Here is a 27,104-nt window from a genome sequence, read left to right as displayed (position 1 = left end):
ATTTAAAGTTACTAGATCTATATTGTTTTGAAACTCATAATATATCACAATATATTATTTATTGATTTCTTAAATATTTTGAATGTACCTTTACTTTACGATTTACTATCTTCTGATTTGAAAGATTTTTTAAAAGTACGTCTATAAAACCCGCGCATTCAATAGTTTATTGTGCCTCGTGATTGTAAATTCAAAACCGTAAACTGCGTGTAATGCTTAGGCACGTTGTCATAAAACCTTTTATGCTCTACAAACATTCTGTCAATGCTATATTGAAAGATACTATTCTGTACTGTTACTAGTGTTACGTATTACTGCTTGTCATTGTTAGCATTCAGAAAACTTTAAAATACTTAGAATACTTTCTTGACTCACATTTATTTATTTGAAAGGTTCAAATAATTTATACATTGTTCGTATGTAAATATGTTCTTTTAATAGAAACACAATAGATCAAAGAAATGCTGATTTAAATAATGATTTTATAATACAAATAGATTGTAGTCAGCATAGAGAGACACGCAGTTTCTTATTTATGCTTGATATTGTGTTAAAAATAATGTAGAAAAATGCTTGAAAAAAATAAACAAACATAAAACAAACAATGGCTACAATTTTATTTTGAAGAAAAATTACAAAAACATTTTTTGCACAGTCCGATTTTTGCCAAGTTGGTCGTCGATCAATCAGCACTGGTCCAGTTGACAATGTTTCCGCTAAGTATTGGTTGGCTGTTTTAACAGTAGTCTCCCTTGTTTGTTATGCTCTGAGTTGGGGAAAAGGGTGAAATGAAGAAGAGATTGTTCTTAATAAATATATATTTCATTAGTTTTTGAAATTATCTTTAGTATCAAACATGTATTTACATTTAGCCTAGCTGTATTAAGTTTGCTATAAACTGTTACATGAATTATATGAAACTCGTGATTGTCTTTACTATTTGACTGAAGCTGCATCATTTGATTTAAGGATGTATTCGGAAGTAATGCGTGTAGTAATGTTTCTCTAATACAAACTCCTTCTGAATGACCTATGTAGTACATAACATTGTTAATTTTATTATCTCTCAATGTTCTTATTAATATACGTGTTTTAATAGACATATTGATTATACACTTTTCCGTTATTTGAAAAACATGTGAACTCCACTTTATAAACCCCATGCATCTTATGGCTAAACGGGTAAGCTAACTTAAGCATGCATTAATCAATGCAATGATTATGTACTGTTATAATAGTATAGTAGCTTCAGTAGCCGCGGGGTAATTGTGTGGCTTCATTCATACGTGTAAATATTATTGTTATTTTATTAAACAAAAACTCATATATTTTAAAGAACAGTTACTTTCTCACACAGTAAATGTTTTAACTCTTGGCTTATACAAAAAGATAGAGAAAATAATATTTAAACTGATATACGAAGCGTCTCGACTCACCTTAGTTACGTGGCTTAATGTGTATTTCTTTACTTTGTAGAAGCTATTGACATATAATTAGATTCATCATTGTATTCATTTTTTAATGAGTTGTAGGTGTTAGATTTTATGCTTGCTTCATTAGTTGCTTCTCGCAATGTAGTATCCGGTGATTCATTAATATAGTCATACACTTTTGTGTTCTCTGAAATATGCAATATTTTGTAATGTTAAACAAAACTTGTTTACAGAAAGTATAACTTGCTGAATGTAATATAACAATACACGCTACCAACGTTGACATCTAAACGCCTTAATAGACTATGGAAACATTAGCGTAAGATTATTATTTTGAAAGAAGGTACGTTTCATACCTTTACATGATAAATCAAATGTCTTGAAAATATGTTATATGAAACAGAGGTTTTATAAAGACCTTTGTTACCGCATTTTTATAATATATTTAATGTTTGATGGTTGCTAAAAATTGATAAACATCAATTAATCAGATTATATCGGATTTCATCAATGCATGACGGATGCAAGAGATTGTAGCACATAGAATTAAAAAGATCGTAGATAGATTCGATAGTTTATATAAACAATTGTTTAATTTGTCAGAAATGGATATTTGTCTATTTAGGCGATGTTCCTTAGTTTTGAAGATATCAATATTGGATACCATGAGAACGGGAGTGGATAACATCGCAAGGAAAGCATTAGACTGGAACCCCCAAGGGAAAAGTAAAGTAGGCTGGTCAGGGAAATAATCAAGTTTGTGTGTGTGTGTGTGTGTGTGTGTGTGCTGCAAATGATTATATTGCAAGTATTTATGCTGTGTTGTTTACGCTGTCTTAAATGTTTCATGTTTTCAATATGTTTTGTTCGTGTATTAATTTTGTATTCATTTTGAAGTATTTGTTTTTATTTATTTTTCGTGCGTTGTTTTATTTTACTATTCGTTTTGAGCTTTTTCTGTTTTGTGTTACTGTTATAAATATATAGTTATTCTTAAGTTCGTACGCTGTTGATATTTCTATTGTGTTTAGTTGTTATTTTATTTGGCTGTGTTGCTTAGGTACCCTACATGTTGTAAGTTTAATTTGTTAATTGTGTTTCTAGTCGGATTACATGGAGCTTTACTATATTATATAACTTGTTTGGTTGTAAATTTAAAAAAAAAATCTTTGTATAGAACAAGCTTATGGTCGGTTTTTTAAACCGCGGTATATATTTTAATTTTTTTTTACTGATACACAGACATATATTTCCATTTTCTCCGGAACTTTTTTCTTTTCTATTTTTCTTCCCATTAAGTATATGTTTTTATTCGATATACAGAGTATCCGAATAATTGTGTACTAACCATTTTCACTGTTAAATGCAGGTGATGTTAATCCGTCTCCTAATTCTAAGACTTGATTAGCATAATTATTTTTTGCATCGCCGTTAGAATGTTTTGTCCTCTTTAGCCTCCATACTAGGCATATAACAGCAATACTGATGATGAAGACACCACACATGGTTCCTATACCAATACCTATTCCAATGCCAATGCCATCTTTCATTCCTTTCGAATAATCTTCCTTTGTTTCTGAAACTTAAATAAAAACACATTTCTCACAAAATTACTACATATAAGTATTTCAAGTGTTTACTTCAAAGCGAATGTCCAACATGGTTTTAGTAAATACGTTTTATTTATGTTTAATTAAACATTTTGGTGTGAAGAAACGTGTAGCATAAATCATGCAAATAAATTAAGCCATTATATTAAAAGCACTCTTATTTATTCCGCATATTACTGTATTTATACTCAAATGTAAATAAATAGAACCACTAACGTTTTTCACAGTGGGGTCCTTGAAAACCTCGAACACAGCTGGAACATTCCCCAGTGAAGCTGTCACAGACTGAGTCAATACAATTGGTTGAACAGTTGTACAGGCAGTTCTCACCGTAATGGTGCACATCACACTCTTTGATCAAACGATAAAGCATGCTTTAGTTTCATAATTTACACAGATAATAATAAATTAATTTTTAAATTTTTGTTTACAGATTCATTGGCATAATTCATGACACAATGATAGATTCAGTAGTTTCTTTTCGCTTAACTGCATAGCACACATGTGAATGTCAAAACCGCCCAGCCTTAGTGTAGTGTATACAATAAGGTTGTCACACTAAGGTATGCTCTCTTTGTGACCATTTAAACATGATAAAGCTGTACATACCACTTATGATTAATATTTATAATTGAATATGTACTTTTTTAAATATTTAAAGAAAGGTTCTCACTATCAAATAAAGTTATAATTGAAATATTTATAATTGTAACATAATAGGTCATATAATTCAATGTTTTTCTTTTCTTATTGCATTTATCAAAATTTTAAATTCTTCATGCACTATTAAATCCTATAACGGTGGTCATATTTGAATGCTGATTGATTTGTATTAATGGAAACTTCTGTTAAAATGTTCAGCTTAATCCAATTGTTGACCAAAGTCAAATATGGGAGAATGAAAAAAATAGCGTGTTATATTTTTTAAAAGCTGCTGGTGAGTTATTAAGCTTATAAAAATTTTTATTTTCGGATATTAATATGTAATAGTGTATTATAGAAATCTAACCGTCGTATTATGTTAAACTCTAATGGTGTGAAAATATATTTAGATTAGCTTACTTAGATCACACTTGGGACCGCTGTTTCCATAGATACACGTGGAACAATTTCCACTAGCTCTGTCGCACAGCTGGTTTGTGCAGTTGGTGCTGCATCTTTGTGAACAGTTCAGGCCGTAGTATGTAGCATTACAGTCTATGACACGATCGTTTATTATTCTTTTAATTTATGTTTCAACACATTATTATCTATATACTACTAAAACTAAAGTTTATTTTCATGTTTGAATATTTTTTTTTTGTTTGTCTGTTTGGTTACTGGACAGAATCTGCACTATGTGTAGAGCTGTAAAATAGTAGCCTATTTAGGTAGAGAACACTGTTCTTTTTTACCAAAACTTTTAATCACAAATTAATTTAAAGACGTTAATGATGCGTCCGTTTGCTATGTTTATTAGGTTTCAACACTATTATCAATTTTTAATAGCTCTTCTAATTTAAATATTAATTTAATTTGAATTAATTTCTCTAGATCTAGAGATCAGATATCGGACGCCGATAAAGTCACTCCTAGATCTAAAATCTAGAATCTAGGACAAAACAAAAATAATTAGTTAAAAATATAAACCATTATAAAACCACCATAAAGTATTGAATTTCTTTATTAAACTATGTTAGTCCCTAAATATTTGATATTAATCTTGGCTTTTTAGCTTCAAGGATCATTTAATTCGAAAATACATGGGATCTATTTGTCTCTGGGTTCTATATCTAGAGTTACGACAAAAACTAGACTTTACGTACATTCTACCAGAGTTTCTTCCAGGCATCTCTTCGGGGGGGGGGGTTGACCCCCCAAAATTTTTTTACCGCCCCCCCCCCCCCCCCCGAACGAAAAGAAATTTATATAATTTATATAGAAAATATATACTTTTAACAGTGTCCGCCCCCCCGAAGAAAGTCTACCGCCCCCCCCCCCCCCGAAAATTTCAAGTGCCCCCCCGGAGAAAAAAGTCTGGAAGAAACACTGCATTCTACATCTAGATCTAGACTTAACGTAAATTCTACATCTAGAATATATACACTAAACTATTTCAGGCCTTAATTATTGGCTAATTTGGGATAAAATTTAATTTTAAATAATACTAGATCTAGGCACTAGAGCCTATTTGCGTAAATGAAGTTTCTTACGCAGAATAAAATTAAAATATATAAGTGAATATGTCCCTTAACTTACAAGCCTAGATAGCTAAGATGTTAGTATATTAGGTTACAATGCGAGACACACCATGTCAAATATATTTTTGTTTAGATATTAATGAAAAAGTTGCCTATCGGAACTTGGCGGGATACGGGGCAGGTGAAGTAGAGTTCTCCTGTTTCTGTGCCCTCAGCATATGAATGCATAGTGTGGTCAGAGCCATTCTCTGCCGAAATCGGAGTTTTAAAAGACAAAAACTTCTGAGGTGTGACGTCTTTTTGAATGTGGGGTCTGGTTAATTTGTGATGATAAGTGACAGACGTGATGTCATATCTGGATGACTCCCGAAACCCGCGGTTATCGAATGATAACGGATAGTCTAGTTGTTCTTAAAAAAATTAACAAATCCATTGTTATTACATTTTAGCGAAGTAAGTTTTTTGTGGGTTGGTTGAATTGATATCTCTTATAAAATTTTTCTAACAGTGAAAGTCTCAAAGTTAATTGAAATGCCAAATCATTTATGTTGTTTTAAAAAGAAATATGTTCATAAGAACCTGACTGTTTGATTTGTTTTGGACATTAGTAAATATGTTTAAGCATTCTCGGTAACTAAAAAAAATAAAGAAAAACACGTGTTTTTTGTTTACATTTATCACATAATTTGAAACCCAAATGGCTGAATTATACCATGCAGATTTAAAAAAAAAGAATTTAAAAATTGTAACTGCGACGTTTTGAATACAAATTACTATGTATTTTTTTTTATCAAGTGGGGTTTTCAGAAAATCGATCACAGAGTTCCTGTAAAGGCAATAAATGTTTGTCTCACGTAAGCGAAACTTATAACTTAGGCTTGATAATAAGAAATAGAAATGTCATGTTATACTCATTAAAAACAATGTTGAATTCTCGGGACTTGTAACTTTTATAACATTAGTCTTAAACTTTTAAATTTCAGAATTATTTTCAGTCCTAAAGGTTTTCAGGTCCCTTTGATTAAACAAAAATATAGTTGAATCCATGTCAACACTAAAGATTGAATGATTCTCCCCAATAGGGCTGGTAAGTAGGTCACCAGCCAGTTCTATAGCTCATGCAGGTTTTATTAAGCCGTAGAACTGGTTGGTGACCTACTTACCAGCCGTATTCGGTCATGAGAATTAATAAAATTGTATTTTAAAATATGTATCTCTTTTGATTCATTCCGTTTTGATTACCACTAAAACCTTTATTATATCATATGTTAATGCCATTCATGTAAGAAGTAATAAACACCAATAACTGCCCGGTTTTTTAGGAACAGAGCTGTTATGGATTCCATTAACGTTGTCAAACGACTGGTTTTTACCGTTGACAATGCATCTTTGTGAGCAGTTCTGTAATATGCTTCATCACGCTTTATTGGTGTGTGTGTGTGTGTATGTGTGTGTTTGAGTATGTTTTATTATATTGTTACATCTTTACGTCGTTTCTTTCTTCATGATTGTATGTATACAATTATTTAAGCATACATTATTATAAGAATGTGTACCATTTTTCCAGGTTAGTTATTAAAGCAAAAGTAAACATATAAATTACCATTACCAATGGCATTAACATGATAATTGTTTTTTGCATTGAAGATTCTTATAACATCACAAAATTATCGCAATGAAAATTAGCATGTCAAATCAGATGTTTATATCAGATTTTTTTTGCAGACGTGCAAAGTAAATGTATAAAGACAAGTGCACATTAAAAACTACGTTTTAATAACACTTATTGTTATGCTTCTATGGATTTCACAGAGAGACAGATTAAAAAGATATTCAAAACATAAGTGTGTGCTATTTTTACTTGCTCTATCTATTATTACATATAATTTAAAAGATACTCACCCTGATCACAAAAGTTCCCTTTTTTTCCAGGAACACAGCTGTTACAGACGCCATTAATGTTGTTACACAGTTGGTTTGTACAGTTTGTGTTGCATATGTTGGAGCAGTTTTCTCCATAATGTTTTGCATCACAGTCTGTGTGTATTTTCTTGATTTTATTTGATTTATAACTATATTTTTTTTCAAATGTCATATCAGTTATTTCTACTGTTTACCACCTTATTATTTAAAAGTCACAATTTACTTTATAAAATAAAAGAATATCTTAAAAAGAGTACTTCATTCACTTTGTTGAAAGATATTAAAATGGAGGGTGCATGGCTTAGAATTAAGTTTAAATTATATGAGTTTACAATAAAACAACAACACCTAGTTAGCCATGATCCCTATGATTTGAAATGTTGTGGCGTAAACTAGCATAATGTTAATAAATTCACTTACACTTTGTTGTGTAGGTTATAAAGTTAAATGGAAAAAAATACGCACCTTGGTCACAATAGCTCCCTTGTTTCCCAGGAACACAGCTGTTACACGTGCCATCAATGATGTTACACAACTGATGTGCACATGTAATGCCGCATCTTTGAGCACAGTTCTGGCCGTAATATGTGCCTTCACAGCCTGTGTATAGTTATTTGTGTAATAGCAGCTTCATTATTATTTGTTTTCAATATAAAATATGAAATAATATTGCGTCACTATGTTTCTTGCAACTAGATTGCAGCAACGCCGGCGAGGGCTACCCTAGTAAGAAAATGCAAAACGAACTTGCTTTTTAAAAGAAATAGTTGCTCTTGCTATTTCTTACATAATTTAGTGACGCATGCTTTTGTTTCAAAAATGCATTTTTTAATGCGTTTCAAATTTTTTATTATAAGGTTTTTTTTCCAACTTTTTAATGACTACTACCTCATCTCAAATATGTTTTCAAAATCAGTAAATAAATATAGGCCTTATTATTAATAAGTGTTAACCAACTTTAACTTTGTATTAGAAAATCATATGGCCTTTCTCATTTACTTTCAAAGATTTTTAGGGAGGATTTGAAAGGTAATATAACAAACTCACTAAGGTCACAAAACCTCCCCTGTTTTCCGGGAACACAGCTATTACAGGTACCATCAACGTTGTTACACAGTTGGTTTGTACAGTTGGTGCTGCATCTTTGTGTACAGTTCTGACCATAAAATGTTGCATTACAATCTGATGATTTTTTAGTAGATATTAATTCAATGACAGCAACATTATCATATACAATGTTTAAAATAAAGCTTTTTAATTTAAGTTTACTTACAATATAATTTAACACAATGCATACATATAAATATTAACATTAAAAAATCGTAAAACTAAAATAATATTGATGTATACAGAAATAGCAAATACTGCACCGGCCTCATAATATATTTTTAGCGCAATTTTCATACGGACAATTGCGATTAATAACTCGTCATTTCTGGATGGATGTGTGTTCCCAGCTTTAAGTCGTATCTCCCCTCAACTAAGCAATATCGAGGACTAGTTCCAAAGCAAATATGTTAAGCAAGTTTCGAGGATGATTGTGGGCCAAAAATATTCCCGGAATTCCTTCTTGGATTTCCCAGAAAAGTCAAAAAAGCTCGAAAAAATACTGTTTTTGGCCCATATATCGGCAACCAGACCACTTAGCGACTTGAAACATTTACCAATCGACTCCTGCCATAATTTAGAACAATATTGCCGAAGAAAGTTTTCAAAAATTTCTTTTTGTTCGGTCACAATTTTTTTTTTAAAATTACATAAACACCTACAAACCGATCGTTCTCCTAGCTTGAACGCACCCCAGCATTATACGTCTTGTCCCCGTGTGTGCTTTACGCTACGACAGAGCTACGGGTTATGAACATAATGCACTACAGTATTATATAGCAATATTTAGATATAGATCTATGGGGAAAGGGATGTGTCAAAATAATCTATTTTTCGCTGTCTTTTAGAGCTTGCTATAAGTTTATTTTTTACTTATTAATTCAAACGTTATGTTTGTACCCTATTAATTTATTTATCATTTATATGAGAGTGATAGGGAGTTACAATTACAAGGTTTTGTTTCGCTAGGCCTAATCATTTTTTCACATTTTTTAAAAACAAACTTGATCACATCTATTTTTAGATAACATAAGGAAATTGCGCTTAAATTGTCACTAGACTTTTTATTAACTTGTTTTCTTTAGTTAATATAACGCTAACGATATGAGAATGATTTTACTTGTCAACATTTTTGTATTTGTACACACCCTAGTACAATAGTAACTAAATAAGAATACTTCTTAATTAATTTACCTTGATTAATTTACCTCACCTTGATCACACAGCGCTCCTTGTTTCCCAATGTAACAGTTATAACAGGTACCATTGACGTTATTGCAGAGCTGGTCTCTGCAATTAGAGCTACAACTCTGTGCACAGTTTAGTCCATAATATGTGATATCACATTCTGTGAATTACATCAAACAAACAACGCTTTGAGAAACGGTTAAATTGTCTCGTTACTAATACAGTTTCGGTCAGAACAACATTTTAAAAAAATTGTATCAGTAGCGAAGTTAAGAAACATATTTGAAGCTCACTTACGAACAAATAAAATCGTAATAGGTATAAATCAGAGCATTAGCACTAAATACAGTGATAACTTACAAACTAAGCAACAATGTCTTTGTTTAATATAATGAACTTGTTGATTATTGATCTTTTTTTTCAATTTTTTTTTAATTTTAGGATAACACACAATTTAAAAACCGAATGGCCTTAAATAAAAATGCATAAACTAGACTAATGAGATAAGGATTAACATTTTTTAAAGTGTAACTCGCAATTATATTTACAATTGATAGATTTAAATTGACCATTTAATAGAGCAGCAAGTATATACGCTGAATTCTATTGACTAAAGAAATCTTAAACAGTTCTTTTTTCAAGCAATACGGACAACACATCAACTCGAAATTTTAAATGATCGGCATATTTAAATTATCAGGCAAATTTAAAGTACAAACTTTAGTGAAGCAATTTTTCTTATAATTGCTATATGTACTATTTGACTTAAATATGTAAATTAACTACTGACAACTTATGAACAGTTGTATAACAGCCCCTGACCCAACAAGGTATATATTTGAATCTCGAAGATGATCTTTAGCCCATAAATGACGTCACATTCGTAGGGTGAGGGGGGTCCGTAATTTTGTGACGGTATGTGATGGGGGTGGGGGGAGGTGGTTCAGATGGTATGACGTCACTTTTTGTATTATAAAAAAGCAATGTTAGAAAACTTATTTAAATAATTGTAATACGAATTGATTAAAATACTATAATATGTTGACAGAGTCCTGACAAAATTTTGGAAAAATATCGATGTTTTAAGTAAGAAAAATTCAACACAATTTTGTGAGGGGGGATTGTAGGCTGAGGTGTGACGTCATTTTAGGGGGATGTCTAGCCTTTTGTGACGACATGTGACGGAGGGGAGAGGGGGGAGATAAACATCGTAAAAAAAAAGCGTGACGTCATTTATGGATGACCCGTTAAGACAAAACAAAACAGATGCTGAGCAAAATAAAATGCATCAGTTGAAGCAGCTGTAAATTGGTAAAAAATAACACCATTGTCACAGACTGTATTATTAGGTACGAGCCGGCCCGCGGCATAACATACGCCGCTATTTAGTTGTTGTTTTTTCTACTTTTCAGTCATTCATAATGTGTGAATTCGACAGTACCAATGCTGACACTGAAAATATTTCTTTAAAACACTATAAGTAGCTCGTTAAGGACCATAGCACTACCCCCTTCCTCCCCCCTCCCCCCCCCCCCCCCCCATCGTTTAAAATCGTTTCAAACTAAATTATCTGCCCCTAATAGCCGTCACTAAACCCGACTCCACGAAGGTAAATTTAGCGTGAACCACAGCTCACTAAAACCATGTAGGGGTGGGGATGGTAGGGAGCGCTTTTACAGCTTGTTTTCTAGCGTCTCCCAGAAGAGAATTATATGTATAGATGTTTATCATATTGTGTTTTACATGAAGTTGCATGAATGTAGAGTACCTGGCTAGCGAAAGGACTGTCTGAGCGACTCGTCATGTATTTTTCCATGCTTTTGGGTGAGATCGTTCATGGAATGGAGAATGGACCGTATAAAAGGGGGCGCAAGGTGAACGAAAGGGGGCTTGGACTGTGGCTGTGAATATGAAGTAGGATGTCACCACGTCACTTTGATTCGTGGTTGTACTTGCACCAGTTGTTTATCTTCTATTATGGATTTACTATGGATTTATCATTTCACTGTGTAAAGTGTAAATAAAGTTTATAGTTTGAGTTACTACTATTGCTCGTGTTCTTGTATCAAAACGAACCCACAACAACAAGGGATATCACTGTTGTTACAATCATGTATTGCTTTAAACAACATATAAAATAAATACGCATATGTAAACAAGGATTAGAATAAAACGCACAGATAAATGTTGGTATTAGCTAAAATTTATAGGCTAAAATTGTCAAAGCAGAAAAGCTGCAAGTTTGACACAGAAACTATGTTTGCTTAATTTGTTACTTCGGAGACCTAGAAAGAAAACAGTGAACATTAAGCTCAAGACAAATTCATTAAGATGAATCCAATGTGCACTCTTATATTCAGACACCCAACAGCAGAGAAAAGAAACTAGGAAATATTTGTAGAAAAGAGAGAGAGAGAGAGATGGGTAACACAGTGTAAGAGAGTTAATAGAAAAAAAGGGTTTAAAATATGTATAGTAAAATGAGAATACAAATAGTAAGACAAATATATGCGATTTAAGTTCGTTTCGGCACATTGGTCCATTACGCGCGGGTGTCGGTATCCTCAGAGTTGACTGCGCTGCGCTTGCTTCGCTACGGTGGGGATATGGATATTACCTCCGATTTTACCACGCGGTCACAACATTGGGGAGGATAATCCCTCATCGCGCGAGAGTCGGTAGCACTTTGGTGTGAAGAAGGCTATTCACGAAAATGAAGCTTTGGTAAAAAAAATTGAGAGCCAATGCTCTCACGAACGTCCGCCCAGAAACACTACCAGCCCGCTTATATTATATTATATATATATATATATATATATATATATATATATATATATATATATATATATATATATATATATATATATATATACTAGCCGTCTCGGCCAGGCCCTGCTCTGGCTTCTGTGAAAAACCTTTCTGTTAAAGACCATTACCTGTGTGTTTAGTAATCATCTTAAACCCGGCATTGCCCACCCAAACCACAACCAACCAAAACAACAAAACGCAAAGATAACGCTAACACAATTACAAATACAAATGAAAACAAAAACCTAACAGCAAACCCAACCACAATCACAAACACCAATACAAACACAAAGAAAAAACAAAGAAAAAAAAACGAAAAAGCAAACGAAAACAAACCAAATCCAAACGCAAAACCAACCACAAACACAAACCCAAAGAAAAAAAACAAACGAAAAAGCAAACAAAAACAAACCAAATCCAAACGCAAAACCAACCACAAACACAAATACAAACACAAACCCAAAGAAAAAAACACAAACGAAAACGAAAAAAGAAAGAACAAAAACGAACCAAATCAAAACGCAACCACTAACGCGAATATAAACGCAAAGTGCTCACAGTCTAGCCCGGGGCAGAATCGCCTGTTTCAGCTTAATAATCGACTATAGTACCCCAACTTATTCATAGTCTTTTGCACTAACTTAAACGAACGTAGGTGCCAAACCAAACGAACAATTATAATATTCCAAGCTTATTCGTACAATACCTACATTTGCACTTGATCAATCCCCGCTAATTATGTAATTATTTTTTTCCCAACACCAAAACAAAGTAATAAAACGTAAATTATTTTCCACTAATGCAATGTTTTATAAAGGAAAGTAATATGTATATATATATATATATATATATATATATATATATATATATATATATATATATATATATATATATATTCTATAATATATATTTTGTTTCCGTTTGTGCCCAACACGCCTGGGGCTGGTGAAGTAGAGACCTCGGGATCGTGTAATCAGCACCATACCCAGCCGACTTTGCTTAGGTACTCAACAGAACTGGGTGGACTCATTAACGTTCTACTTACTTGAACCCGGATTTGAACTCTAGACTGTTGGGCTTCTACCTCTTTTACTTTATGCTGCGCCTTCCCATTTATATATAATGTCTACCATTAAATTAGATACTAGTCCATACCTTCTAAACACCCTTCCCCTTGATATCCAGCAGCACAACCAGACCGACATCCACCTGTAGCTACAAAACATGTCTCAGTTGGGTCGTTACAGTTGCAGGTCTTGGCACATTCTAGTCCATATTTTCGACTTGTGCAAATATAGTCTATGAAGTTAGGAAGTTAAACTTATCTTACTATACATAGGTGTATTGTAATTTCATTGAACTAATACTAACTTAACCTGTGGGACTATTCCGTGCCATACTTTTTTTTAAATGTTATAAAACGTGTTTTAAGACTGACACACTATTTTTTACAGTTTATACTTGCAATTAATACATATTTATATGATGGTAAAAGAATACAAAGATAATATACAAAACGAAAATCAGTTTTTAGATGTTTACTTTTGTCACAGAAATTAGAAAAGTGTGTCAATATCACACGCAAAAGCTATTCATAAAAAAATTAATTTGAAAAAGTGCATTAAACTCTAGCAAATACTCTTCTTCACTCGGAGAAGAGAGTGCCCTTTTACAACTTAGGAATTACTCAGCTTTTAAGTGGTCTTAATCTCGCTCCTTTTCGAATAATAAAAACGTAAAACGTTATTGGGAAACTATACATGTTCATCACAATAACATTTCAACAAAACTGATTTTGACACACTATTATTTGTTCTTTGCTTTACATACCGCCATAAGTCTCCACCTCACACAACGTTAGAATGCCTGTAACATTTACAACAACATAAGAAACGGGTTCTGATCCTGTAGCAGTTGTCACGTTGTAAACTGGCACGTTGCCGTCAGTTTTTGTATCTTTGTAAGTGAAGAGTTTCTTATTTGTAGAACTGTAGCTTGTTAAGGTGAATCCTTTGAGTCGATCACGGTTATTATCTAGGAATAAAAATGTCTTTAAGTTACGCTGGCTCTGTAAAGTAACGCCACCATCAATGTATCTCTAATTAATTGATAAATATGCAAAATAAGCTTATGTTACCTCTGTTATAAAGCACATATCTGTCGATGTACACTGCCTGTGTAAAATTGACCATCCAAGAACCAGATGAACCTGAGTTAGTGTGTGTACAAGATTTGTCAATCAAGTAGTTACTACTTGGATTCCCGTCCACAGCTCTAGTGGAGTCAAACGTTACCCCGTTCTCTGTGTAGTTGCTTGATTGCCAGGTCGGTTGTCTTAGAGCAAGATTGCGACCTAAATCAGTCAAACATTGAATATGACTGCTTAGAACATTGGTAACTTATCTAATACTGGATAGTCTATAAACAGTGTACATGGTAGCAATCATTCAATCTAGAACTGCCGAATCGCTTACCCGCTTGTGCAAGACGTCATTTAATTAGAATTTCAAAAAGATGTGAAAAAAGAAAAAACGACAGGTAGAACACTAAATAGCTTATTATTATTAGTTTCTATTCATCATTAAGTTACGCATACTATAATGTCGATTCGAATTTCGATAAATAAAAACACCATAAAAATATCAGACTTAATGCGCTCTTTTAGGAAAACTGTTCAAATTAAGAATAAATATAATAGCGTTAAAGGTCACTATCAAAAACATATATATGCAATTCTTTATATCCTCTTCTTTTAATTAAACAAATTAGAATTTTAAAAAATTCATAAAAAACGTTTTAATAACAAGCTTTTATGTAATGATGCACTAAAAAGTAGAAAATAAATTATAGACTACTATTTAAATAACTATAAAGAAAAGCGTGGGTCACTTTAGTATCTATTGGATACCTTTACTAATGTTAAGGAAGACACCCACGCTTTTCTTTATAGTTATTTAAATAGTAGTCTATAATTTATTTTCTACTTTTTAGTGCATCATTACATAAAAGCTTGTTATTAAAACGTTTTTTATGAATTTTTTTTCAGTACTTTACATGTTTTATCTACAATAGAGTTACATGACTATAAACCATTGAGCGCCTACTGAATATCACGTTCAGTAGGCGCGCAATGGTTTTTGAACGCAGCCATTACGTGGTCGTGATGGCGCAGCTATTGATGACGCGTGTGGTGTGGTTGGCTAGGCATGCCTACTAATTCGGTCCAAATTTTAATTAAATCATAAAAAATTAATTAGGCATCCAATTAAGTCAAATTTAGTTTCAGATTGCATTGTCTTCATGTCTTGACCCACGTGCCAACTGTGAATCGTATCGATCAAGTAGAACTGTCCGAATTTTCACTCCTGCGTTTCCGTCTAGACAGACAGACAGACAGAGGAAGTGAGTTAAATAAAAGCTTGTAAAAAGGGAACATTAATATATGAATATATACTAACAATCCATGTACACCTTGAGTAAAATTCTGGATATATGACAGTAATTTAATTATCATTCAAAGACAGATTTATAGAAATGTAAATGTGTATGAAATGTGATGATAGTTAGATTGTGAACATAAATTTAGCATGAGAATCCTTACCCCCACTTATGTAAACAGAGCAAACAATTTTATTGGATTTAAAGTCAACAAAAACTTGCTGGGCCAAAATATTGTTAGAACAGAAAATATCTGTAACTTTAGTATACACTCTAACCAGCGTCTGATCAGTGCAGGCAATATTTGTTCCGCTATTGTTTTTAAAAAGCACTTGGACATTTTGAAGCGAATCTGAAATTGAACATTTAATTTAATAACACAACACATTGATAAAAAAAATCTATGACATGGCTACTTCTAGAACTGAATGCTTTAATTATGACAATGGGATACCACTGTTATGCCAATCAACTGCTTAATTATACTCCAGAGGAGCCAGGGACAAACTTTCAATTTGGCGCCCCCTCCCCCCCCCCCCATATATTTTTTTTACTTTCTCGCATATACGAAGTATAGAGAAAGTCTTGTAATCGTGCAAAAAAAAAAATCGAGATTTTTACAAATCTCGACGTTTTACACCTCACTGATACGGAAAAACATAATTTTGCAATCTTGTCCGTATGTCTGTGTGTCTGTCTGTCTGTCTGTCTGTGTGTCCGTGTGTAAACACGATTACTTGAGTACCGTTACAGCTAGGTTGATGAAATTTCATATATAAGTATTTTATCAAAATCGTAGATCCGTATCAACTTTTGAGCGATTTCCGATAACCGGAAGTGGTACTTTTCCTACTTTGAATTTTTCAAAACCCTATAACTTGAGTACTATTTCAGATAGATAAATGAAATTTCACATGTAAGTAAAAGATCTATTTCTCTACCTTCTGTTAAATTGTGAGTAATTTCCGTTGACCGGAAGTAGTAATTTACGCTACTTCCGATTTCTCAAAAAACTATTGTAAATTTTAAAAGTACTAATAATATTGCGCACTATTATGCACTTTTTTATTTGGCGTTCACTTGGTGTGCAATTAATTTGTCTACGAGATTTTATTCTATTTTTAAAACTTTAAGTATTTAAAATGGATTAAAACTCATGTCTAAAGCCCGAGTTCCCATCCCCTGTTATTTTATATATAAATATTCGAGAAAGTTTAGGGGAGATCACTCCCGGTTTATATACATTTATAATTGCAAAACTGAGCTTTTAATATTTTTTTCAAACCTATTTTTGCGCCCCCTAGAATCGGCGCCCGAGGACATATGTACCCCCCCTCGCTACGCCTCTTGTCCCACCCCTCAACCCCCAAAAAATATCAAGTGCCCCCCCCCCCCCCCTCGCAGAAGAAAAGTCTGGAAGAAACACTGATCGTTGGACACTTTGTTTAATAATTTAAAAAAATAGTCAACTAATTTGTTTTTAGATAATATTACGGTCAAGTATGTAGATTTGGATTATTTTGACAGACACACAGGAGAAAGCTTACCGCCAAAATCGTTTAGTATTTTGAGACTTGTTAACTGTAACATTTTTTTAAACATTTTACAAACCTGGTTCAGACATGACAACTCTAAGCCACATCACTTGATAAGCCACATCCCACGACACAGTAACAGTTTGAACATTGTCACACGTCAAGTCGTCGCCATCTGTTACCTTGTTGTTTGATGTTGTGATACTTAGCTGAACTGTTGTCAGATCCTCTGTTTGATGATAAAAATATAGCTGCATTTTTGGATTTTCATCTCATTTAAACATTATTTTTTAGATTACTTTACTACTCACGATATTGACATAGAGGACCAAACCAGCCCCTATCACATGTAGACCCTCCTGTACACTTTCCGTCAACATCACATTGGTTGTTGACACAGTGACATTTGTACTGACAGCTGGAGCCGAACCAGCCATTGCTACACACTAAAAACATCAAATCATATGAGTTTTAAAAATTCCTGGCTGTTTCTGTTGTAATTCATGTCCGAAATAGTTGTATTTTTTGTCTTTTTCACAACGAGCTTCGTTCTGTTTTCGTTTCCCTTCTCTCTATATATTCTTAACATTCGGAAGAGTTTTGTCGAGACGTATCACATTTTATTACCTACTTACATTATATTTTCTGCTGTGTTTATCAAAACCATTTTAATTTTACCTAAATACTATTTAAGTAAAATATTGTAAACAAATCCTAATATATAAAAGACCATGTGCGCACTTCTCTCCCTCTCTGTCTGCCCGAAAAATATTTTTGCCGGACATCACAGTTCAGAATCTGCAGCGATATATGAAGAACTTTATACGGACTTTTGTTGAAAATAATATATTAGATGTTTTAAATGTATAACCACAATTTTCTTTAAAGAAGAAAAATAAAACAAAAATAAAGGCGTATTCGAATTCAGAAAAACACTTTTAATTATGCACCCGGAAACGTGTTTATACTTCGGACAAGAATGCATTTAACAATGACGTCGCTTATTGTTTACACTAAAAAAGAGCACGAAACTGATGACGTCATCTTCCGAGTTTAGAATAAAATAAAGAAATGAACTATTTCATTCAAATGTGATTTAGAGCTACATTCTACGTACGCTATGAAAGGTATAGAATACGATTTTCTCGGCCTAAATTTTTATAAGGTTTTACTTTATCTATTCGGATTCTAGATATAGATCTAGATCTCGATTCTAGATCTAGACTAGATCTACGGAAAAACTAGACGTAGACGCTAAGATCTGGATTTAGACTATATACTAAAAACAACATAACTACCATTGAACAGCCGGGTTTTTAAAGAAATCTTTTAAGTCTCTTAATTTTAAGTCTCTTAATCAGCGAGTGCACTTAATATGGTATGGTTACCGATGAAGAAAAGAACTATTTCATTTAAATCTATAGATCTATTAATAAAAACCTAATAAAAATAAATCACTTTAAAAAAAATTAATAAAAAACGTTTTAATAACAAGCTTTTATGTAACAATGCACTAAAAAGTAGAAAATAAATTATAGACTACTATTTAAATAACTATAAAGAAAAGCGTGGGTCACTTTAGTATCTATTGGATACCTTTACTAATGTTAAGGAAGACACCCACGCTTTTCTTTATAGTTATTTAAATAGTAGTCTATAATTTATTTTCTACTTTTTAGTGCATTGTTACATAAAAGCTTGTTATTAAAACGTTTTTTATGAATTTTGTTTTCAGTACTTTACATGTTTTATTTACAATAGAGTTACATGACTAAAAACCATTGCGCGCCTACTGAACATCACGTTCAGTAGGCGCGCAATGGTTTTTGAACGCAGCCATTACGTGATGGCGCAGCTATTGAAGGTGATGACGCGTGTGGTGTGGTTGGCTAGACATGCCTACTAATTCGGTCCAAATTTTAATTAATTTATAAAAAATTAATTAGGCATCCAATTAAGTCAAATTTAGTTTCAGATTGCATTGTCTTCATGTCTTGACCCACGTGCCAACTGTGAATCGTGTCGGTCAAGTAGAAGTTTCCGAATTTTCACTCCTGCGTTTCTATCTAGACAGAAAGACTGTCGACTGACGACAGAGGAAGTGAGTTAAATAAAAGCTTGTAAAAAAACAAGAAGAATACCGAGGAATCGCGGAGTTGTTAACGGAATCATTTAAAGTCACTAAATAAGTGTGTGCCCATGTTATGTTAAATGTGTCGGATTTTTAGCTAATTAGTTATTTCTTTGCTTTGTCAGTAATATCGTTCAGCGTGTAGTAATGCACATTGCGTTTTGACCAATAACTATATTATAAATTATTTTTCTTAAACAAGTTCACCATTTTAAAATAATATAGGCCTATAATTCACGTGAAACGGGTACCGATGGCTAATATTCTTATAATAAGCCAATATGAAAAAAGACCTGTGTGCCTACTATTATAATAGTTATAGACCAAGTGAAAAGTTTCCCTTTCAAACCTAACGGTCTATGGGGCAGTTGAAGTAGAGTTCACTTGTTTCTGTGACCTCGGCATATGAAGAGATAGTGTGATCAGCACTATGCCCAGCCGCCTTTACTTTCCCTAACAGGAGTAAGGTACGCATCAGAGTTGGGTGGACTCAGGGACGGTCTGCTGACTTGAACTCGGATTCGAACTCGAGACTAACGGGTTAGCAGTCCAGCTCTCTACCTCTAGACCACTCCGTCCCACACCTAGTGAACGCCTTATAAAATGTGTATAAGAGTGCTGGATATTATTAGTACTTTATAAATTTACATGCGTTTTTTGAGAAATCGGAAATAGCGTAAATTAGTACTTCCGGTCAACGGAAATTACTCAAACTTTGAGAGAAGGTAGAGAATTAGATCTTTTACTTACGTGTGAAATTTCATGCATCTATCTAAAACAGTACGCAACTTATAGGCTTTTGAAAAATTCAAAGTAGAAAAAGTACCACTATCGGTTATCGGAAATCGCTCAAAAGTTGATACGGATCTACGATTTTGATAAAATACTTATATATGAAATATCATCAACCTTGCTGTAACGGTACTCAAGTTATCGTGTACAGACACACAGACACACACACATACGGACATAATTGCAAAGTCCAGTTTTTACGACTCGATAACGCATAAAAAGCCAAAACGTTTATACATTTGTATTTATAATTTTTGCCTGATTAAAATAATTCCTGTATACTCCGGATATGATGAAGGACTGAGGAGTAAACCGGTGAAAACTGTCGAAATTTCATGTTATTTTTGTGCACGATTACAATACTTTCTCTATACGTCGTATATACGAGAAAGTAAAAAATGCATCTATTTTGAAGACAATGCATGTTTTATGTTTTATTATCTTTTTAATTGCTAAACATTAGTGGTCGGCGTGGTCGAGTCGGTAAAGCTCATGGCTGCTTAACCGAAAAGTCTCGAGTCCGAGCCCTCGGGCAGATGAGGTTAGTTAGTTTGTTCTTAAATGGCAAATTCAAAAAGAAAAGCAGGCAGAAATCTGAATCAATTGCCTCAATGACGCATAACCAGTTGACACGTATACTTAATTGTGCTGGAGGGGATCTTTTCCAACACTAAAATTAAGAACAAAGAAGAAGAAGAACAATTTAGCTTCCGTGAAGTTTGAATTATATTTCTTTCTCATAATTTTTTTATGAACACATGTATAGATACAATATCTATCTTATATATATATATATATATATATATATATATATATATATATATATATATATATATATATATATATATATATATATATATATATATATAATTCTCTACATGGGGAATATACGAGACGCCACAACGAAAGGGCTTCGCCGTTCCTACCCGCTCTCTAGGCATATCGCTACCACCCCCACCCCTCCAGTCTGGTGAGCTGTGGTTCACCCTGAATGTTTACAATGTGACGGCTATTAGGGGCAAATAATTTACGTTTTAAATATTTTTAAACCAAGTTCTCCTTGTTTATTTCATTGTCGTCTGCAAACTGTCGCGTCAGACGGTCGTTTTCACGGAAGGGGAGTGGGGTGGAGGAGAAGAGGGAAGAGAGGGTAATGTCGAATTCACAAATTATAAATTACTAAAAGTAGCAAATAAAACAACTAAATAGCTGCGTATGCTTACGGTGCGGGTCAGCTCGTTATTATTAGTAAAAGAAACACATAACCCATCCGTTTTCTTTAGTTAGCGTTTTTTTAGCGCAATTTCCATTCTGGAGAATTACGTTTATTAACCCGTCATTTCTGGATGTATGAATGAATGGATGGATGGATGGATGGATGTGTGTCCGCAGCTTTAAGTCGTATCTCCTCCTCAACGAAGCAATATCGATGACTAGTTCCAAAAGCAATTATGTTAAGCAAGTTACGAGAATGAACATAGGCCATAAAAATTCCGGGTTTCTTTCATGGATTTCCCGGAAAAGCCAAAAAAGCTCAAAAAAAGCAGTTTTTGGCCCATATCTCGGCAACCAGACCACTTAGCGACTTGAAACATGCACCAATCGATTCCTGCCATAATTTAGAACAATATTGCCGAAGAAAGTTTTCAAAAATATCCTTTCGTTTGGTCACAAACATTTTTTTGAATTAATTAAAATTTGGACCGAATTAGTAGGCATATTTATCCAACCACACCACACGCGTCATCACGTTCAATAGCTGCGTCATCACGTTCAGTAGGCGCGCAATGTTTTTAGTCATGTAACTCTATTGTAAATAAAACATGTAAAATACTGAAACATTTTTAAATAAAAAAACGTTTTAATAACTAACCAATGGTTTTACTAACCCTGCTCTTGATTTACGCTACGACAGAGCTATTTTTAGATAACATAAGGAAATTGCGCTTAAATGTCACTAGACTTTTTAATTAACTTGTTTTCTTGTAATGTTCTTTCGTTATGACTTTTGTAAAAGAATTAGGTATAACATATTTGATATGTATATTTTGTCTAGGGCAAATAGATGCACGGATTCTATTAGTGTAATCATACAATTTAACATTTGAATTTCAAACTCAACAAAATTATTTGGTACAATCACCATAATACATTAGCTAATTGTGAACAGAAATTAAAGGAAATCTGTAATTATTAACTAAGGATAATTATGGGATATGTCGCTGGGGTCAAACAGTGGACGACCACTTCAAAGAGACTGCTTGATATTAAAATGGTAGTATGTATGCTGACCAGTGTCTGGCAGTGTTTATTTCAATTTTCTCCGGGGTGGGGGGGGGGGGGGCATTTGTCATTTTGGCTGGGGGGAGGATTCTATGTAAATTCCATTTCATTTTTCGGGGAGGGGGGGGGGCGCTCCCCCGAAGAGATGCATGTAAGGTCAGTAAATGTGTTAGTTCACTTTCTTATGTTCTAGTTATTATAACTAGTAACTTGGAACATATTATAAATGCTGGCAAGAAAGAGATTCGTTCTCTCTAACTCGACTTGTAAGTAATAAATAATGTGATTATGGTATAGCCTTGCTAAACAGAACTATTTGATTTATCAGCACCTGAACCAACAATAACGTCACACTAAGAGGGCAACATTGCAGTCCGGTAGAGTATGAGTCTGGGTTGCTTCATCATTTGTCGATGTATTCGTTTTCTTTGGGTACTAGCATATGTCGAGGAATTATCATATTTGTTTTTAATCTATTTCGTTGCATATAGGTCCTGGTCTATTTTTCAATTTTAACAAGTGAGATAGGTCAATATATATATATATATATATATATATATACTATATATATATATATATATATATATATATATATATATATATATATATATATATATATATATATGAAAGTGAAAATAAAAATCACATACCTCCATTCGAAATATTTACTGTATTGAGTAATAATAATGCTGAGAGAAATATCGTGCAATCCATTCCTTTAACGTAAAAGTAGGAAATAATAGTATATGAAAACATATTAACGGGTCTAATAGTTAAGAATTTGTTTGTTATCAAAGTGTTGTTACCCAAGCAGTGCACATTATAAAGTGTTACACACAAAAGAGCAACATGCTAGGTGTCCAAAATGTCCGCACATACTTAACTTTATAGACATTAAAACGTGTGGAGGATATTACACCCAGCCCCGCCCCGCCCCCATCCGTAGTAACCATGCCGTCACACGCCCTGTCCTTTATTTTCTGTGTGAATGACATGGCAATTCACTCTCTTGGCCTTAACCTGCCGGAAAAATGGTCCATTCCTTTACAATACACATATTCATTTTAATTACTATCTTATCCCACTCCCCATGTGTAACCGAATCCTAAACAATTATGCATTTCCATATTCCTATCATTTGGCGAGGCTAATGCACAAAAGCCAACTGACCGGGGGGAGGGATGAATACAGTGGTAATAAATGTGAAGAAGGTGGAAAAGAGTAAATATACACATTATATTAATATTATATTATATAATATTAATTTATATTTATACATTAATAAACATGTAATAAGACTTTAACCCACCATTTTTATTAACCTGAAGAGCAGAACACCTTTTTTTAAAAAAAATTAGATCCTATGTAGATATTCATAACTAAATATCACTTTATATTTACATATTGGGTGTCATAATCTCAAAAAATGCACAACCAACACGATTGAGGCTAGTTATCACAGTAACATTTATTTCTCTTCAAACGAGCCACCTAGTCCCACATCAACCTGTCTGCTTTCACTCCAACTTTCAACTGTCCTCCGCATTCATCCCTACACACCACCTTTCTCCCGCTCACAACACAGCCACTGTCACCCGACCAGTCGCTTCCCTTGTACCCTCTTTCACTCCGTACAACAACATACACGTCAATACACCCGGCCTCGCGTCTCACTACATGATACATGCACACACGCAGTGATCCGTTCCACGTATTCACCTTTCATACACATTACATCACCACACATATACTTACCCTATCAATATATTATTATGCCAATTATTTTTAAAACAAAATATATTTAACACAGTAAGCTACAATAGCTTACTATTCGTTTGAAAACCGTGTAAAACCGTGTTGTCGAAATCCAGAAATGTCGACATATGAGTCCCAAAGTTCAATTGAATATTACTTCCTGGTAGATTGCGCATTTTTTACCACTAGATTCAGTGTTGCGTGCGGCGAACAGTCTATACATTATCTCGGCCCAAATGTGGCGTGCTTTTATTGTAAACCGATAACATCTCTATACACAAAGTTTAGAGCTATAGTTATATATATATATATATATATATGTATATATATATATATATATATATATATATATATATATATATATATATATATATATATTGGTTAGGGTATTTATAAAACGTATTATTAAGTTTACCTGTCCGTAAATTATTGAGGTGTACAATGTAGTATTAGAAAATGAATTATTGTTGTATTTTGAGTTATGATGGTAAAATACATTTAAAAAGCTTTTTATGGATCTTTAATTAATGGCACAAATATGAAATAGTCAATTTGCTTTTTACTTATTTTAATGAAAATGTGTGCATATTTACAAGACAAACGATTTAAATCATATTAATAACTCGGCTTAAAAAAATAAATAAATATACGTGTAAACTGTTTAACAGTGGGTGGTTTTTCCTCCACGATCTAAGAAATTGAATTCTTAAGTCCAGTAATGTATTTCGAAACGTAACGCTTAAATAGAGTTGAAGCGACAGCGTTTCACAACACACCATACACAGATTAGACAAAAGGTAGGCTATTTCATTCGACATGTATACAATAACGCGCCTTCAAGGCTGGGTACCAAATAACACTTTCCAGGTCATGTGAAAGGCAAGCACCTTTTATGTAATTTTTATACAGCTGCTGCGGTTTCTACTGTGTAGAGAAGGTTGTTATGTGAACACACATAATTCAACCACCGAGCTGTGTACAAAACTCATAGCAGTAAAATGTTAAGCCGCACATTCAACATTGCTGTAAATTTAGATAGAAGCAGCAAATACGTGTTTTTAGTTTTCATGTGACATTATATATGTGCTTTAACCAATACAGTTACATGAATTTAAAGTGTTATGGAGATTTCCTCTTAACAACACGAAAAATTGTACTACTAAAATAAAAGGCACAACTCGTGAGGAAAAAAAGTTGCGTTGGGAAAGCCAAAGAATGTTTATGGTTTCGCATGGTTGATTTTTATACGAGATGTCAGAGTTTTATTAATAGCAATTTACTTCCGCATTTCAGCCTTTTGAAATGTAAAAAACAAAACGAAATTATACTAAGCGAGGATGAATTTATTTTAAAACCTAACCTAAACTAACTGACCTGACCTGACGTGACCTGACCTGACCTGTCCAGGCATGACCTGACCTGACCTGACCTAACCTAACCTAACCTAACCTAACCTAACCTAACCTAACCTAACCTAACCTAATCTAACTTAACCTAACCTAACCTAACCTAACCTAACCTAACCTAACCTAACCTAACCTAACCTAACCTAACCTAACCTAACCTAACCTAACCTAACCTAACCTAACCTAACCTAACCTAACCTAACCTAACCTAACCTAACCTAACCTAACCTAACCTAACCTAGCCTAACCTAGCCTAGCCTAGCCTAGCCTAGCCTAGCCTAGCCTAGCCTAGCCTAGCCTAACCTAACCTAGCCTAGCCTAACCTAGCCTAGCCTAGAATAGCCTAGCCTAGCCTAGCCTAGCCTAGCCTAGCCTAGCTTAGCCTAATTAACCCAGCTTAGCCTAGCCTAGCCTAGCCTAGCCTAGCACAGCACAGCACAGCACAGCACAGCTCAACCAAACCAAACCAAACCAACCAAACCAAACCAAACCAAACCAAACTAAACTAAACTAAACTAAACTAAACTAAACTAAACTAAACTAAACTAAACTAAACTAAACTAAACTAAACTAAACTAAACTAAACTAAACTAAACTAAACTAAACTAAACTAAACTAAACTAAACTAAACTAAACTAAACTAAACTAAACTAAACTAAACTAAACTAAACTAAACTAAACTAAACTAAACTAAACTAAACTAAACTAAACTAAACTAAACTAAACTAAACTAAACTAAACTAAACTAAACTAAACTAAACTAAACTAAACTAAACTAAACTAAACTAAACTAAACTAAACTAAACTAAACTAAACTAAACTAAACTAAACTAAACTAAACTAGAATCGGCTATCAAAGACACTATAACAGGAATGCAAATTACACAGGCCTATATTAGAATTAATTACACAGGCCTATATTAGAATTAACTTAATAAACTTCTTAGAAACGTTTTATTCTATTGGACTAATGTAATTAAAGTATATTTGCAAGAAAAGTTAAAAGGTTTGAAGCTGTGATTTGAGTAAAGTACTCAACGTGATCGTCAATAAAATAGTAATGATTAAAAAGCTAAGGAATGAAAAGGGTTTTGCAACACGCTATCTTTTAGCCATTGAGTACACGTCCCATAATTTATTTGATGTCGACGGGCTGGCTCTGTGTAATGTGTTACCAGTATAAAGAAGCATGAGAACACACGAAACACTCTCCCTTATCTCTTACCATGTTTATTTCCCTTGAGGGCTGACACATTGCGTGAACTTTAGTCCAACTTGTCCCTGTTTACACGCAACGGTTTGTGTATCATTGAAAGTTACTATATTATTTTGAAACTCATAAAATGTCACAATATATTTTATCTTGATTCCTTAAATACTTTAAATGTACTTGTACTTTGCGATTTACTATCTTCTGATTCGAAAGAATTTTAATTTAAGTCCTTCAAATCCGCGCACAGTTAATTAGTTATTGTGCCTGGTGATTATACATTTAAACTGTAAACTGCGTGTATT

At 33.3% G+C, this 27,104-nt stretch overlaps 1 protein-coding gene across 1 annotated transcript; it reads right to left on the bottom strand.

Moving 5' to 3' along the window:
* Positions 1-614: 614 nt before the first annotated feature.
* LOC131953939 (multiple epidermal growth factor-like domains protein 11) lies at positions 615-24,291 on the bottom strand. The gene is made up of 17 exons (XM_059317402.1): positions 24,184-24,291; positions 23,079-23,144; positions 17,534-17,668; positions 17,299-17,451; positions 15,851-16,039; positions 14,387-14,602; positions 14,080-14,283; positions 13,405-13,548; positions 9,467-9,601; positions 8,194-8,328; positions 7,612-7,746; positions 7,126-7,260; positions 4,106-4,240; positions 3,260-3,394; positions 2,782-3,015; positions 1,437-1,620; positions 615-766 (listed from the first exon to the last, which is right to left on the bottom strand). The coding sequence occupies exons 2-16, from the start codon at positions 23,140-23,142 to the stop codon at positions 1,466-1,468; spliced, it is 2,304 nt and encodes a 767-aa protein (XP_059173385.1). The 5' UTR covers positions 23,143-23,144; positions 24,184-24,291; the 3' UTR covers positions 615-766; positions 1,437-1,465.
* Between the last annotated feature and the right edge of the window lie 2,813 nt (positions 24,292-27,104).

The sequence above is a fragment of the Physella acuta genome, unplaced genomic scaffold, assembly GCF_028476545.2.
Source record: "Physella acuta isolate Inbredline_101_S28 unplaced genomic scaffold, ASM2847654v3 ptg000966l, whole genome shotgun sequence".
NCBI classification, from domain to species: Eukaryota; Metazoa; Mollusca; class Gastropoda; family Physidae; genus Physella; species Physella acuta.
Note: the sequence above shows the minus strand (reverse complement) of the source record. Positions and strands in the feature narration are given on the sequence as shown.

Bases quoted from the DNA above. Each gene is read 5' to 3' on its own strand.
- LOC131953939 (XM_059317402.1), bottom strand. From the start codon at position 23,142: ATGGATTGCACGATATTTCTCTCAGCATTATTATTACTCAATACAGTA. The intron at 14,284-14,386 runs GTAACATAAGCT...TTTTATTCCTAG, and splicing joins ATATGTGCTTTATAACAGAG to ATAATAACCGTGATCGACTC. The intron at 4,241-7,125 runs GTGAGTATCTTT...ATCGTGTCATAG, and splicing joins AGGGAACTTTTGTGATCAGG to ACTGTAATGCTACATACTAC.